The sequence below is a fragment of the Ochotona curzoniae genome, unplaced genomic scaffold (assembly GCF_017591425.1).
Source record: "Ochotona curzoniae isolate NIBS_2020 unplaced genomic scaffold, NIBS_Ocur_1.0 contig_2688, whole genome shotgun sequence".
Classification (NCBI taxonomy): Eukaryota; Metazoa; Chordata; class Mammalia; order Lagomorpha; family Ochotonidae; genus Ochotona; species Ochotona curzoniae.
The window spans coordinates 28,680,078-28,695,424 of record NW_024465553.1 but is presented as its reverse complement, the minus strand read 5'-3'; the positions used below and the strand labels follow the sequence as shown (position 1 = coordinate 28,695,424).

Sequence of the window (15,347 nt, the reverse complement as noted above, 5' to 3'; positions counted from 1 at the left end):
TTGAGGAACTTAGTTTATTATTAGAAGGTTTTTGGGTATATGTATGTGAGTGTTTAAGATTCCATGTATTTAAATGACAGAGTGACAGTGACAGGGAGTTACAGAATACACCTGCTGGTTCACTCGGCCAGTGGCTAACATGGTAAGGGGCTGTGCCAGGCCAAGGCCAAGGGCTAGGACCTCCCTTTAGGCCTCACATGATGGGGTGTCAGGGGCCCAAGTACTTGGGCTGTCCTCTGTTGCTTTCCCAGGAATATAGCAGGGAGCTTGGTTCTAAACAGGAGGACCACCCAAACTCAACCCACTTTTAGGGTGCAGTTTACAGCATTGCGGGCGGTGGCTCCTCTGAGCCTTTGCTGCAAGTTGATTGAGTAGTGTGAAGCTCACCCAAGGCAGAGAACCTTGCCAGTGTGTTTGTCAGCATGGAAAGGGCCACATGGTGTGCTAAAAGGCTTGAGTTTGCAAAAATAATATAATTATTTGACATTTTAAATAAATGTGCTTGTCTCATCATTGGAAATTAGATACGTTGGTAATCTCAATGTATTGTGATGTGAAAAATAATTATTAAATATACTGTTGTTTAAATAACTTGCTTTATTCACCAGATAAAAATTTCCAGTGGGCCAATACTGGTGCAGCTGTGTTTGGAGCGCAGGCAGCCAGTAAAGGTGGTGAAGATGAGGGCGGCAGTGACGAAGAGGTAGTTCATAACGATGACATCCACTTTGAACCAATAGTATCATTACCAGAGGTAAGCCTAAGAATTGAGAGTTTGCACTGGTAACTTAGTTTAAGTTTAAAATTTACTCCAGTTTCATTTATAGGTGTATTGTTCTTTTCCTGTCTTCCAGAATAATTATAATTTTAAAATCATAAGCTCTGCTTTGTTTTAGAATTTTATATGTTTGTTTGAAAGGCAGAATAATAGAGAAATATATTCCATCCTCGTATTCACTTGTCAAAGGGCTGTGCCAGGGTAGAGCCAGGCGGAAACCAGCCCTGAGCTCTGTCAGGGTCTCCTAGATAGGTGGCAGGGACCAGGTGCTGGGGCTGGACCAGGTGCTAGATCAGAAGTGGAACAGCTGGGACTTGAACAGGTGCCCGTATGGGATGCCAGTGTTGCAGGTGGCCCTTTAGTCTTGTGGATCACAGCACTGATCCCAGTAGCTGTGTTTATTAGACATCCAGCCTTGATGTTGTCTTTTTGAAGATTTTATGTAAATGTTGCCTGGGAAATTCTAATAGAACCATTGTGGAAAATACAACATTCTGGGGACTAAACATCCCCAGTCTTACATTTGACAAAGTTCTTTCAATAAAAAGTAACCTTTAATAGATAGATAGTCAACCATAGAAGCCTCTTCAGCCCAGCAATTAAGGAGATTGTAGAAACCATGACAGCTTTGTGTATGGGCAGCTGGGTTTTATTGTTCGTATGTTGGTGATCTTACAGTTCTGACTAACACTGACCGGAACGCTTCAGGTTATGTGAAATATGCATCTGCTTTACTCCTGCTTTTCGGAGATGGTGATCTTTGAAATATGCAGCAGGAACTGTGAGGCACATTTGAAAGAACTGTGTATGAACACATGTGAGCGTGTGTTAACATGTCAGCAGGTCATAACTGCATTCTCTCTTGCAGTCTCAAAATCGAACTGTCACATTTATCCTGGCAGAAATTATTTCATTGTTTTCTGTAGGAATTGACTCAGTGAAGTTGACACAACTTGAATGCCTGCAAAATAAATAAATAATCACCTTTATGTTTTTTTTGAGTTGGAATATTTCGTTTTAGGAAGCTTGTTATTTTTATTTTTAGTTTTGATCGGTGGTTAATGTTTCTGCTTAAGAACAAGGACTTGTTGAAACTTTTGTCCGAGATAAATTTCCAAAATGAAGGTGAATACTCCATAAAAGAAAAATGTTTGCTTATAAATTTGCTCCTTCCTCCTTCAACTAGATCAGATGAATTTCTGGCGCCTGGATATTTCCAGAGATCATGTTACAGTTTGTTCATGTCATACATGGGACATGTCTTAAGGAATTTGGATGTTTGGAGCTTGTTATGTGCAGCAGTACGTGAGTAAATTGCTTGTGCTCCTCTAGGTAGAAGTAAAATCTGGAGAAGAGGATGAAGAGATTGTGTTTAAAGAGAGAGCCAAACTGTACAGATGGGATCGCGACGCCAGCCAGTGGAAGGAGCGTGGCGTGGGCGACATCAAGATCCTCTGGCACAGGATGAAGAACTATTACCGGATCCTCATGAGGAGAGACCAGGTCTTCAAAGTGTGTGCAAACCATGTCATTACCAAAACAATGGAACTAAAGCCCTTAAATGTTTCCAATAACGCTTTGGTGTGGACTGCCTCCGATTACGCTGGTGAGTTGCCAAGTGTGACTACTCTTCGTTTTTCTTGAGATGCATATCAAACGTATTATACAGATTGTAATTAGTTATTGTAGTATTCGTATTATACAGATTGTAATTAGTTATTGTAGTATTAAAGATACCCTCCATTTTTATCCGTAGATGGAGAAGCAAAAGTGGAACAGCTTGCAGTGAGATTTAAAACAAAAGAGATGGCTGATTGTTTTAAGAAGAAATTTGAGGAATGCCAGCAGAACTTGCTGCAGCTCCAGAAAGGGCAGGTGCCCCTGGCAGCCGAGCTGTCCGCAGAGAGCAACCCGGTCGTGTTCTTTGACGTTGGCGCCGACGGCGAGCCCCTCGGGCGGATAATCATGGAGCTATTTTCAAATGTCGTTCCTCAGACTGCGGAGAACTTCCGCGCACTGTGCACTGGGGAGAAGGGCTTTGGCTTTAAGAACTCCATTTTCCACAGAATAATTCCAGATTTTGTTTGCCAGGTAAGTATTACTTGTTGATTACAGATGAGGTCTACGTAAGTGTACCTTAGCTCGGGAGATTTAAGTCTTTGTCGTGTACTTTAGGTTGCCCACGTATCAGTTGGTTGTATTACCATCATCTGTCGCTCTGCCAACCTGAAGGGAGTCAAACTTGCTAGAAACTGAGGGTGGGGGAATAACATGCTTCAGTTTCCTCATCTTTCAATAATATGTAGTTTTCAAATTGTAGATTTGTTTTTTGTTTTTTTTTTCTTTTTTTTTTTGGTGGCAGTGGGTGTTGGTAAATTTTTGCTTCCTTGCGTGTTTGAAAGATAGACCTTCATCCTTGTTCACTGCTGCAACGCCCAGAGCAGCCAAGGAATGTCCAGGCCAAAGCCAGGAGCTGGGGGCTCCTGGGAAAGCTCTACTCTGACCTCACACGTGTGTGTGTGTGTGTGTGTGTGAGGGTTCCAGTTACTGCCTGCTGCTGCTTTGCCAGGAACAGAGCCTCCAGTATGGGATGCTGGTGTTGCAAGTGGCAGTATAGCCTGCTGAGCCACAGCACTGGTCCCCCAAATAGATTTCTTACAAAAGATGGGCCTGGCGCCATGGCTTAGCGGCTAAAGTCCTCCCTCGCCTTGAACGCCCTGGAGTCCCATATGGGCGCCAGTTCTAATCCCATCCAGCTCTCTGTTTGTAACCTGGAAAAGCAGTCGAGGACGGCTCAAAGCCTTGGAACCCTGCACCCGTGTGGGGAGACCCGGAAGAAGCTCTTGGCTTTGGATCGGCTCACCTCTGGCTGTTATGGCCACTTGGGAAGTGAAGCAGCGGATGGAAGATCTTTCTGTTTTTCCTTCTCTGTAAATGTGTGTTTAGAACTCAGCCTATGCGGATAAGTTCTGTGTGTGATTTAGTATTTCAGTAAGAATTGCTACTAATTGAAATATTTCTTTCAGGGGGGAGATATCACCAAACATGATGGAACAGGAGGAAAGTCTATTTATGGAGATAAATTTGAAGATGAAAATTTTCTTGTGAAGCACACCGGTCCCGGCTTGCTGTCCATGGCCAATAGGGGCCAGGATACCAACAATTCTCAGTTTTTTATAACATTGAGAAAAGCAGAACATTTGGACTTTAAGCATGTAGTGTTTGGGTTTGTTAAGGCTGGCATGGATACTGTGAGGAAGATGGAGTCATTTGGTTCTCCTAAAGGCTCTGTCAGCCGAAGAATTAGTATCACAGAGTGTGGGCAGATATAAAAGAATTACAAAATCATTGTGTTTAAGTAAATTTTATCTGTATAAGCAGTTGAATCAAAGCTTAGCTGTTACCATATGATAATTATGTTCAGCTTCTGAAAAATGAACATTTCCAATGTATAAATGTACAATTGCAGCTTATAGCTGTTGTCAATTTTTAATGTGTTATAATTGACCTTGCATGGTGTGAAATAAAAGTTTAAACACTGGTGTATTTCAGGTGTACTTGTGTTTATGTACTCCTGATATATCTGTAATAAAATGGAATAAGATTAATCTTGTTAAAAGCAATATACCTTCATAGACTATTGAAGGGATAAAATATATGCAATTTAATTTTAGTTCCTTTTAAGATATGTGGACTTGAAGCATGGATCTATACTTACCGTTTGAGTCGAGGGACCACAGCTGGGCTATTTTTCCTTTGGATCTGAGACATACCGGCCGCCCTAACCCGGTGTGCTCCTTTCTGCACAGTGGGTAGAGCCACGGGAGGGAGTTAACCAAAGTGCTCTTCTGTAATCTCGCACCGCCTGTATAGTTTACAGATGAATTTTTAAGTGGAGTACCTTCTTTGCCTAAACTATATAGCTTCTTGTGCTCTTTCAAGGGTGTTTTTTTTTTTTTTTTTTTTTACATTTTAAGCAAGTTGACAATTTCCTTTTTTTTTTTTTCTTTAACTTTTTTTGTCATCTGTCTCTACTACCTCAGAAATTTCAACTTGGTCCTGATGATAGAGATTAAATTTTTTCCTTGCAGTTATTGTGATATGGTATGAATATTTTTAAAAGGTCTATAACCATGTTAAAGATTTGCTTTATACTAGATTGTCGCAGTATCTTTTTCTGGTGAATTTTGTAGCAGAAATAAAGTGACAATTGACAACAGTCAAGATATTTAAAAAGTTCATTACTTGTGCATCTAGTTGTCTGTTCATTCCACTATCAAAGTATAGAGGGCAATTAAAGCTCAGTACTGTTAATACAAGCTGCCACATGATTCCAGAGTTCTTACGTTTGGTACACTGAAATGGAGTTAGAAGTGACTGGTGCCACAAGCTAGGTGCAAAGTAGTCTCCAGAACTTTGTTGGCACGCTTTGTGCAGAACTCCTTGGTTAGAGAAGTTCTTTGGCATACTTTGTAAAGAACCTGGAGTCTCACATGTTCTGTATTCAGATCGGGACTGTTGACTGGCATCTTGTGTGTTTCCCAGGGAGAAGCCCTGATATTGTGTAATGGGGAAAGAACGCTTGCAGAGAACGCGTGTTGGGGGAGCCAAGGGGAGAGGTGCCGTGTGTGGTTTCAGTAATGAATGATGGACGGATCAGGGGAACTACTGGAACCTTCACACATGCACATTTAATAGTTAGAATTGGCTTCTTGGGAAATCTGTATCCTGTAAGTTGATGCGAGTTGTAACTTTTCTGCTGGGACAGTTGAGGCAGTTATCTAGGTTCTGAGGTAAATCATAAATGTGTTTTTAAGAGACTTTAGCCATTAGTTACAGCCTCAGATTTCAACAAATTTGACAACATGTAAATTAACTTATTTCAAAGATGCTTACAAGTGGCTGGGAGTGTTATAGGACAGTCTTCTGTTGTCGCATTTCAGGAAAGCACTTGTGATCTGTCTTTATTACTTAGTTGGTAATGTGTTACAAGCTCAAGATGGTAGATATTCTTAAGGTGGGATTTATTTTGTCTCATTAAGACTTGCCTAAGATTGAATAATTTGATCCATTATTTGCACGTTTTAATTAGGTCAAACGAGTATTTGTATAACTGTAGATTACCAGTTCCCTTAAAATACTGGTTTTGAGAAATTGGGATATTTGAGGAACTTTAAAAATGCTCAGAAATGTAGAGTCTGTTGGTACAGACATGTAGTTGGAAATCATAATTTAGGGAAGAATTACTGTCCTGTAATTTTTTGTGAGAGAAGTTGCACAATTGATTCCATTCTGTTTATTGCTAGTTTTAAGATTGATACATTATGCCAATAAAAAATTAAGCATCTGCTTGGTGCTGGAGACTGTTCCGGCCACTGGGGACACCCATGAGGTATTATTTTTTTCTTCTAAGTTTTTAGTTTTTATTTGAAACTAGGAACTCAAAACTCACGCTAGATTTCTGCAGTAGAAAGCTGGGACGTGAGTGCTCAAGCAGTGTGCAGGATTAACAGGAAGCTGAAAACCACAGCAGAGCCAGGACTTAACGGAGCCAACTGTTGGTTTATTTACCAACATGTTTTCAAAGAGCTAGCATTTAAAAGATCTTTCTGATGATTTTTTCATAGTTGGTTAGGGTGACAAGGGTCAAGGGCTTCAGGACGGTGGGTGAGATCACCATTTCCACATTCTTCTTTCCTGTCTGAGGAAGCCACACCCAGGCTCCCACACGCCTCCGACATCCTGCTCCAGCTACCAGACAGGAGCTTGCATCCTAAGGGCCCAAGCATCTTCCTTTCCAAGCACTGGGGATCCTGGGTGGCCAGGGGTGCTCTTGTGGGGGTGCCGGCAGCACTCTCCACCTACCCTGCACAGCCCCTTCCGCCGCACACACGCTTGGTTTTAATACCACATGGACAGGCGAAGTGAGGTCACCTGCACTTTCTGCCTCTGTTCCTTACGCAGTCTGTAAGGCTTTTCACATATGACAGCAAAGGCCGCCTTTGTTGCTCAGTGCAAATGGTCTTCAAATGCACAAGCTAAGGTGCTGCACGTGGACGGCCCCTAGTTAAGCCCTACAGTTGCTGGACTGCGGGAAGGGTACGAACAGAAGCAAACGTACCAGTGTAAGGACTGCGGTGACTTCGCTCCCTGGCCCTGCCCAGTCCTGTCCATCCCGCCGGGCCCCGCCCAGTCCTGTCCATCCCGCTGGACCCCGCCCCGCCCAGTCCTGTCCATCCCGCCCGGCCCCGCCCAGTCCTGTCCATCCCGCCGGGCCCCGCCCAGTCCTGTCCATCTCGCCCGGCCCCGCCCAGTCCTGTCCATCCCGCCCGACCCCGCCCAGCCCTGTCCATCCCGCCGGGCCCCGCCCAGTCCTGTCCATCCCGCCGGGCCCCGCCCAGTCCTGTCCGTCCCGCCGGGCCCCGCCTTCTCCAGCCCCGCCCAGTCCTGTCCATCCCGCCGAGCCCCGCCCAGTCCTGTCCATCCCGCTGGACCCCGCCCCGCCCAGTCCTGTCCATCCTGCCCGGCCCCGCTCAGTCCTGTCCATCCCGCCCGGCCCCGCCCAGTCCTGTCCATCCCGCCGGGCCCCGCCCAGTCCTGTCCATCCCGCCCGGCCCCGCCCAGTCCTGTCCATCCCGCCGGGCGCTGCCCGGTTTCTCCGCTCCGCCTTCTTCAGCGGCGCTCACGCTCACCCGGCCCCTTCCCGCGCTCTTTGCCCCGCCCACTCCCCTCCGGCCCCGCCCCTCCCCGTCCCCGTTCCACTCATCTCCGCCCCATCCCCTCCAGGGGCGCTCACCCCGCCCCTTCCTGCGCTCTTTGCTCCGCCCGCTCCTCTCCAGCGGCGCCCCGCCCCACTTCTCTCCGCCCCGCCCCTCTCCAGCGACGCTCGCCCGGCCTCTTCCGCTCTCTCCGGCCCCGCCCCACTCCTCTCCGGCCCCGCCCCACTCCAGCGGAGTCCCGCCCCGCGGGGGCTGGGGGCGGGGGTATTACGTCACGGCGCCGTACGCGCAGAGTCGCGCCTCCCCCTGGCCGTGGTTCCCGAGGAGACCGCGGACGCGGCGCGCACCATGGAGCCTCGGGTGGTCAAGCCGCCGGGGCAGGATCTGGTGGTGGAGCGGCTCAAGAGTCGCTACGGCCTCGGGGGCAGCTGCCCGGGGCAGGTGAGGGGGTGCTCTGGGTGTGGGGGCCCCTGCTCTGGGTGTGGGGGCCCCTCTGGACTCCGCAGCTGGACAAGTTCCTTGTCCCCGCGCTTCCCAGGCTCCTCGTCGTGGGGAGCGTGTCGTGCATTGTGTAGAATACTGTGAGTTTAGTGTAGAGAAACACTCGAGCGCTCTGTGGAGAAGTCTCATTCTGAAGTAATGTCAGGCTTACGGCCGTGGGACCCATTGGAGGATTCCTCGCGGCCGTTTGGCCGCCCCGCGTGGCCCGGGGCGACTGGGGGGCGCTGAGGGGGCCCGTCCGGCCGTTCTCCTTCCGGCCTCGGTGCGTTTGGGGGAGGTTTGCCTCGCGGCCCTGCTGCTGCGTGTCTGGGGTTGGGGTGGTCCCTGCTGCTGCGTGGCTGGGGTTGGGGTGGTGTCTGCTGCTGCGTGGCTGGGGTTGGGGTGGTGTCTGCTGCTGCGTGGCTGGGGTTGGGGTGGTCCCTGCTGCTGCGTGTCTGGGGTTGGGGTGGTCCCTGCTGCTGCGTGTCTGGGGTTGGGGTGGTCCCTGCTGCTGCGTGGCTGGGGTTGGGGTGGTCCCTGCTGCTGCGTGTCTGGGGTTGGGGTGGTCCCTGCTGCTGCGTGTCTGGGGTTGGGGTGGTGCCTGCTGCTGCGTGGCTGGGGTTGGTGTCTGCTGCTGCATGGCTGGGATTGGGTTGGTGCCTGCTGCTGCGTGGCCGGGGTTGGTATCTGCTGCTGCGTGGCTGGGGTTGGTGTCTGCTGCTGCGTGTCTGGGGTTGGGGTGGTGTCTGCTGCTGCGTGCCCGGGGTTGGTGTCTGCTGCTGCGTGGCTGGGGTTGGGTTGGTGCCTGCTGCTGCGTGGCCGGGGTTGGTGTCTGCTGCTGCGTGGCCGGGGTTGGGGTGGTTCCGCTGCTGCGTGTCTGGGGTTGGGGTGGTGTCTGCTGCTGCGTGTCTGGGGTTGGGGTGGTCCCTGCTGCTGCGTGGCCGGGGTTGGTGCCTGCTGCTGCGTGGCCGGGGTTGGTGCCTGCTGCTGTGTGGCCGGGGTTGGTGTCTGCTGCTGCGTGGCCGGGGTTGGGGTGGTTCCGCTGCTGCGTGCCCGGGGTTGGTTTTCAGGAGAGCCGAGCAACGCTCCTGGTGCATTCCCAGGATGAGCGCTCCTTGGTTGTGCGTCCCTGCCCGGATATGGACGTTCGGACAGTCACAGAGCGTTGTTTTTCTTAGAGCGTTTTGGATTTGTCTGGTGGGTGTCACCTGCCTAGATTCTGGTTGTGCATTTGTGGCAGAAGTACATAAGTGGCCTGTGGCTCCCCCTGGTGAATCAAGAGGCATGTGTTGTTATGGCTGCTGATATTAACTTTGATCATCGTTCTAGACTGATTTATGGGGAAATATTTTGACTTAATGAACTGATTCTTAATACGCAAACTTCTGTGTTATTCTTTTTTTGTAGTATGATTTTTCAAAATTTGATCAAACAAACTGTAAGAGAAGATCTCTGACCTCCCCAGGTAAGCCACTAGAATATTTTGCGTATTTGACACATTTAGTTGGAGAGAAACATTTTCTTTTTTTTTTAAAGATTTATTTTTATTATGTTTTTATTGGAAAGGCAGATATACAGAGAGGAGAGACAGAGAGGAAGATCTTCCATCCGATGATTCACTCCCCAAGTGAGCGCAACGGCCAATGCTATGCCGATCCGAAGCCAGGAGCCTCTTCCAGGTCTCCCACGCGGGTGCAGGGTCCCAAAGCTTTAGGCCGTCCTCGACTGCTTTCCCAGGCCACAGGCAGGGAGCTGGAAGGGAAGCAGGGCTGCCGGGATTAGAACCGGCGCCCATATGGGATCCCGGGCGTGCTAGGTGAGGACCTTAACCACTTGCGCCACCACGCCGGACCCGAAACATTTTCTTAAGAATGTAGACTAGCTATCTTGTGCTACTATATTCAGTTTGCCAAGGAACCAATAATAAGCCTTAGGGATAAATGTTTAACGTCTTTACAAATCAAATTGAATGAGTTATTTTGGTATTCTCAATTAATAATATTCCTGCCTATAAATTTACTAAAAATGAAACATACTGAGAAAGAGGAAATTAACTGGTTGTTTTTAGGCATAAGCTTTTCAGACAGTAATTATTGCTCTGGAGGAGGAATTTATGAAATAAATTTGATTTCTGAATTAAACCTTAAAATAAACTTGATTTATGAAATAAAAGTGGATTTCTTTAGATTTATTTTTATTGGACAATCAGATATACAGAGAGGAAGATCTTTTATCCGTTAATTCATTCCCCAAGCAGCCACAAAAGTCAGAGCTGCGCTGATCTGAAGCCAGGAGCCAGGAGCGTCTTCTGAGTCTCCCACGTGGGTGCAGGGTCACAAGACTTTGGGCCATGCTGGACTGCTTTCCCAGGCCACAAGCAGGGAGCTGAATGGGAAGTGGGGCCGCAGTGATTAGAAGTGGTGCCCATATGAGATCCCAGCGTGATCAAGACAAGAACTTTAGTCAGTAGGCCACTTGCCAGGCCTGAAAAGAAGACAGTTTTTGAATATTTATTTATTTAAGTTAAAAATGTTAGAGAGAGGGAGAGACAAAAACCTCTTCTGTCTGCTGGGTCACTCCCCGGATGATTGCAGTGGCTGGATCTGAGCTGAGTCCAGAAGCCAGGATCCTCTCACAGGTTTCCCACATGGGTGCAGGGACTGGAGGACTCGGGCCATCTGCTGCTTTTCCAGTCTGTAAGCAGGGTGCTGGATTGGGAAGTCAAGCAGCGGGGACTTGAACTGGTGCCCATGTGGGATGTCGGCACTGCAGGTGGAAGATTTGCCAGCTATGCCACTGTAGCAGCCTCCCAGAAGGATCTTTTATGCTGTGGGAGATAGTGGGTTGCAGCGTTACACAGAGTTTTGCAGTTGACACCCAATTACTTATGTTAATATTTATTAGCCATTGTAGCAGAAGTAATACCTTCAATAAAGTTCTTGATAAGGAAATTTTATTCTATTCCAAATGTATTTATGAATTTTTGTGGTCTATAAATTACTTATTGATGTGTGCTGTTGTTGGGTAAACCAGCTAATGGTGTCTATGATATTTTAAGGAAATTTATTATTTTATGATGCAGTTCCGTAGACTGTGGGATATCCTCCACTCCTCCCCAAATTCCTTCCTTCCCACTGATTTCCCCCTATATCATTATAATAGTATATATGTCATTAACAGTCATATGACCATCATTCTGCTATTTAGGTGTATCCTGACAATGCGGGCATGGACAGTGGCAGAGAGTCCAGCATCCTATTGTCACAATACATTCACTAGTTTTCATTAGGAGTCCACCTTTGATTGGAAGTAGAGATGCATACTGCGTTGTATCTTCACATCTGGATACGATATTGTCTATTTCACAGTTACTATACATCCCCTTAAATGAAAAGCCCCAAAACAAAATCAACAATAGGAAGAAAAGCAGAAAATTTACAACGTTAATTATTTGAAAAACAGAGTTGGGCATGGGGCGTTGAGAGATCTTTCATCCACTGGTTGACTCCTCAGGTGGCTGCACCGGAAGGCAGGAACTGCAGCCGGGTCTCCGCAGAAGCTCAAGGGCCCTAGGACTTGCTCCTCTTGCTTTCCTGGACGTGGGTAGTGAGCTGGACATGAACTGGCACCTGTGCAGGATGCAGGCTGTAGTTCAATCCAGTATGCTGCAAAGCCTGTCCCAATCTATTTCATAGTTTTGAATTAGGGTAAATTGATTTTTAAAAGCGTCTTTGGGTGGAGTTTGGTGTGGAGCCAAGCCATTGCATGTGATACCCAAATCCCATTTTGGAATGTCTGGGTTCAGGTTGGTTTGTTTGTTTTATAAAGATTTATTTATTTTTATTGGAAAGTCAGATATACAGAGAGAATGCGAGACAGAGGAGAAATAGCTTCCATCTGCTGGTTCACTTCCCAACCGTCCGTAATGGTAGGTGCCGATCCAATCTGAAGCCAGGAGCCTGGAGCTGCTTCCGGATCTCCCACTTGGGTGGAGAGTCTCAAGGCTTTTTTTGGGGCCTTCCTCGACTGCTTTCCCAGGCCACAAATGGGGAGCTGGATGGCAAGTAGAGCAGCCAGGATATGAACCAGCGTCCATATGGAATCCCAGGTGTGCAAGGTGAGGACTTTAGCCACTAGGCCACTGTGTGGGGGGCCTTGACTTCACGTTTGCAATGGCTTCAGGTTCAGCTCTGTGCTGATGAGCACTGCGGGAGGCAGCAGGTGGGACCCAAGTGGGACCCAAGTGGGATCCAAGTGGCTGGGTCCCTGCTGGTGGCTTGGGAGACCATATTCTAAGTCCATTGTCTTAAAGCTCTGGATGGATGTAGAGAAGGCTTTATACGTTTTATTTTATAAATTTCTTACCACAGAAGTAATCCTTTCTCTTTTATTTGTTTAATTTAGATGTGAGAGTACTTTCGGAAGTTCTAGAAAAATGAAAAGATTTCTTTATTTTGGCATCAAAGTTTTAAAATCCATGCATACAAGGAGACTTCAAAATGATCCTCCCTGCCTCTTCCTTTCTCTCTGTAATTCTGCTTTCCAAATAAGTGAATGTTTTAAAAAATTGTGGGCAGGGGAGGGGGCAGACTGCCATGTGCAACACCCACATCCCCTGTGAGCAGGTTCGAGTCCCTGCTCATCCGCGTCTGATCCATTTGCAAAGCAGGGAAAGTTGGTTCCAGGACTGAGAACTGGTGAAGCTCTAAACTGCTGGCTTTGGCCTGGCCCAACCCCAGCTCTTGGGGCCCTTTTGGGGAGGAAACCAATGGCTGGAACATCTCTGTCCCTTTTAAAGTTCATGAAAAATGTGTGCTATTAAAAAAAAAATAACAACTGTAGATTCATTTGTTTACTTGAAAGAGAGAGAGAAAAAAGAGAGAGACAGCACTTTTGTGTTCCAGTTCATCCTCCGGATTCTTGCGGTAGCCAAGGCTGGGCCAGGAGTTGGGAATTAATGTTGGTAACAGCATCCCAAGTACTTGGGCTGTTATCCAGTCTTACAAGTGCAGGAAGCAAGATCGGAAGCCTAGCAGATAAGACTCAAACAGGCACTCCAAAATAAGATGTGGGTGTCCCCAGTGGTGGCTTAACCCACTCTGTACCACAGTGCCACCCCTGGATTTCAATTTTTTTTTCTTTTTCATAAAAATAAGCACCATTGGGTTGGGCCCGGCATGGTTGCCTAGTGGCTAAAGTCCTCGCCTTAAACACGCTGGGATCCCATATGGGTGCCAGTTGTAATCCCGGCAGCTCCACTTCCCATCCAGCTCCCTGTTTGTGGCCTGGGAAAGCAATCGAGGACGGCCCAAGGCCTTGGGACCCTGCACCCACGTGGGAGACCCAGAGGAGGAAGGTCCTGGTTCCTGGCTTTGGATTGGATCAGCTCCGGCTGTTGCAATCACTTCAGACTGAATCATCAGATGGAAGATCTTCCTCTCTGCCTCTCCTCCTCTCTGTATATCTGACTTTCCAATAAAAATAAATAAATCTTTAAAAAATTAGCATCATTTACTTTTATTTTTCCATGAAATTTTTGAGATATCATTGTATGGATAACAGTTTATTAAATGTCTGAGGAAGAAGATAGTAACATGATTAAGTAAAAACAATGTTGGATTCCACTTTTCTTTATTTGTTAAAAAATTAAAAAATATATAATTTATTTGAAACAGAGTAAAAGGTTAAGTCAGAGAGAGATCCACCATTTGCTAATTCAATCCCAGCATGGCTTCAATTGCCAGAGCTGGACCAGGCTGAAGCCAGGATCCCGGAACTCTGTCTTGGTCTTCCACATGGATATGAGGGGGCAGAATCTTTGAACTGTTTGCTTTTGTTCATTAGGGACGTGTGCACAGGACGCTGGGTTGGAGGTGGGGCGGCTGGAACTCCAACGAGCACTTCGGGGCAGGATGCTGGAGCTCCAGGCGGTGCCACGGCACCAGTGGTGGGATTCTGTCTGAGTAACACGTCTTGTGGCTGTTTCCTGGGGACGGTCACGTGTGTCCTTTGGTCCTTAGGTTCTGAACCTGGGGACTTCTCTGTTTGCTTCACATGGCTGTTGCCAGGATCAGATAATATAACGGAAGCAAAAACATTTTTTGTAATCAGAAGTTACATGCATATCACCTTTAGTCTGTTGCCTTATAAGCTTACATCATAGAGTTATGCAAATAAGAAATTGTTGATTAATTTTGCCGTCCTGAGGAGCCTAAACCAAAACAATTGGTGTCTGATCCCAATGTGTAATCTCTTTTGTTGCTAGATGATTTGGATATCTACTCCTGCGGAGATAAAGTTGGTTCGCCATATTCTGATGAGAGAAAGCATGGTACAAGACATTTCAGCCGTTCCTCCAGGCACTTAAGTGTGAATTGGTAAAGTATTGTGAGTCCTTACTGCTGTCATTGTAGAATCCCCAGAAACTGAGAAGGCAGTCCCATCACCTCTGTGCTTGAGTGTCCGAGAGGACGCACGCCCAGGAAGCCGTCTGGTGCTCACTGAGAAGTTGAAGAGACTGTTATTATTATTATTTTTTTTAACCAGCTGTAAGGTTTTATTAGTTACAGATGTTTCTCTTTGTTTAGAAGATGTCTTTTAGGGGCCTTGCAATGGCTCGCCTGGCTTATCTGCTACCAGCACGCACCACATCCCATCTGGACACCAGTTAGTGTCTCGCTGCTCCGCTTTTTTTTTTGTTTGTTTGTTTCTGTATCTGGGTTAAAGGGGGAGAGAAAGGGAAAAACCCCATCCAGCCTCCCACCCGTCCCAGGATCCCCGATGTGGGGCATACTCCGAGGGTCCTGCTCAAGTGGTTTAGTTGGTTCCACAGTTCTGAATTGCTGCCAGTTTCGCCATTCCAAGCGCAATGAAATCTCTCCAGAATCCACTGGCTGACATAGTTCACTTTAGAGACTCTATTAGGCTAGATTTTCACTGCCAACACATGGCTGGGGTAGTTGATTGATTTGTTCTGTCCTCCATCCTGTGTTGTGGTACAGAATGTCCTCTGCAGGTTCCACTGGACTGGCATGTCCTCCATGTGCCGCTGGATATGTTGTCCACTGCTCTGACTGAGAAGGCTCAGCCTTGATACTTGCGCTCCATGGTCAGACCATGGAACCTGCACTTTTCTTCATGGTTGGGGTTCTGAGAACAGCAGTTCAGTTGGAGGGATCCTAAAAGAAACTTCATCTGAGGTGATCCCAGACCTGATTCTTGTGTGTGCTTGTCAGTACAGGGTTCGGCACATTCTCGCCCCAATCAAATATGCATATGCTGGTGGTTGTAATTGCTGTCGGTTCTGTTTCCAGCCCTGTCTTCCACATGAACCAGTGGGTGTTGCAGTGTAGCCTGGTTCTGCCCACTAC

The 15,347-nt window shown here is 47.3% G+C and overlaps 2 protein-coding genes across 9 annotated transcripts in view; both read left to right on the top strand.

The window, feature by feature from the left end:
• Positions 1-4,998, top strand: part of RANBP2 (RAN binding protein 2) — a 60,562-nt gene extending 55,564 nt beyond the window's left edge. For all 5 annotated transcript variants that reach the window (XM_040975504.1, XM_040975505.1, XM_040975503.1 and 2 more), the window contains 4 exons: positions 609-754; positions 2,111-2,384; positions 2,535-2,869; positions 3,805-4,998. In XM_040975504.1, coding sequence (XP_040831438.1) covers positions 609-754; positions 2,111-2,384; positions 2,535-2,869; positions 3,805-4,110 — 1,061 coding nt within the window. In that variant the 3' untranslated portion in view covers positions 4,111-4,998. The remainder of the gene's footprint in view (positions 1-608; positions 755-2,110; positions 2,385-2,534; positions 2,870-3,804) is intronic.
• Positions 4,999-7,833: 2,835 nt separating this feature from the next.
• Positions 7,834-15,347, top strand: part of CCDC138 (coiled-coil domain containing 138) — a 63,470-nt gene continuing 55,956 nt past the window's right edge. For 2 of the 4 annotated variants that reach the window (XM_040975510.1, XM_040975508.1), the window contains exons 1-3: positions 7,834-7,938; positions 9,385-9,442; positions 14,243-14,354. In XM_040975510.1, the coding sequence (XP_040831444.1) occupies positions 7,846-7,938; positions 9,385-9,442; positions 14,243-14,354 (263 nt within the window). In that variant the 5' untranslated portion in view covers positions 7,834-7,845. Of the gene's footprint in view, positions 7,955-9,217; positions 9,260-9,382; positions 9,443-14,242; positions 14,355-15,347 lie in introns of all 4 variants that reach the window. The other 2 variants (XM_040975507.1, XM_040975509.1) reach the window with 2 other exon arrangements.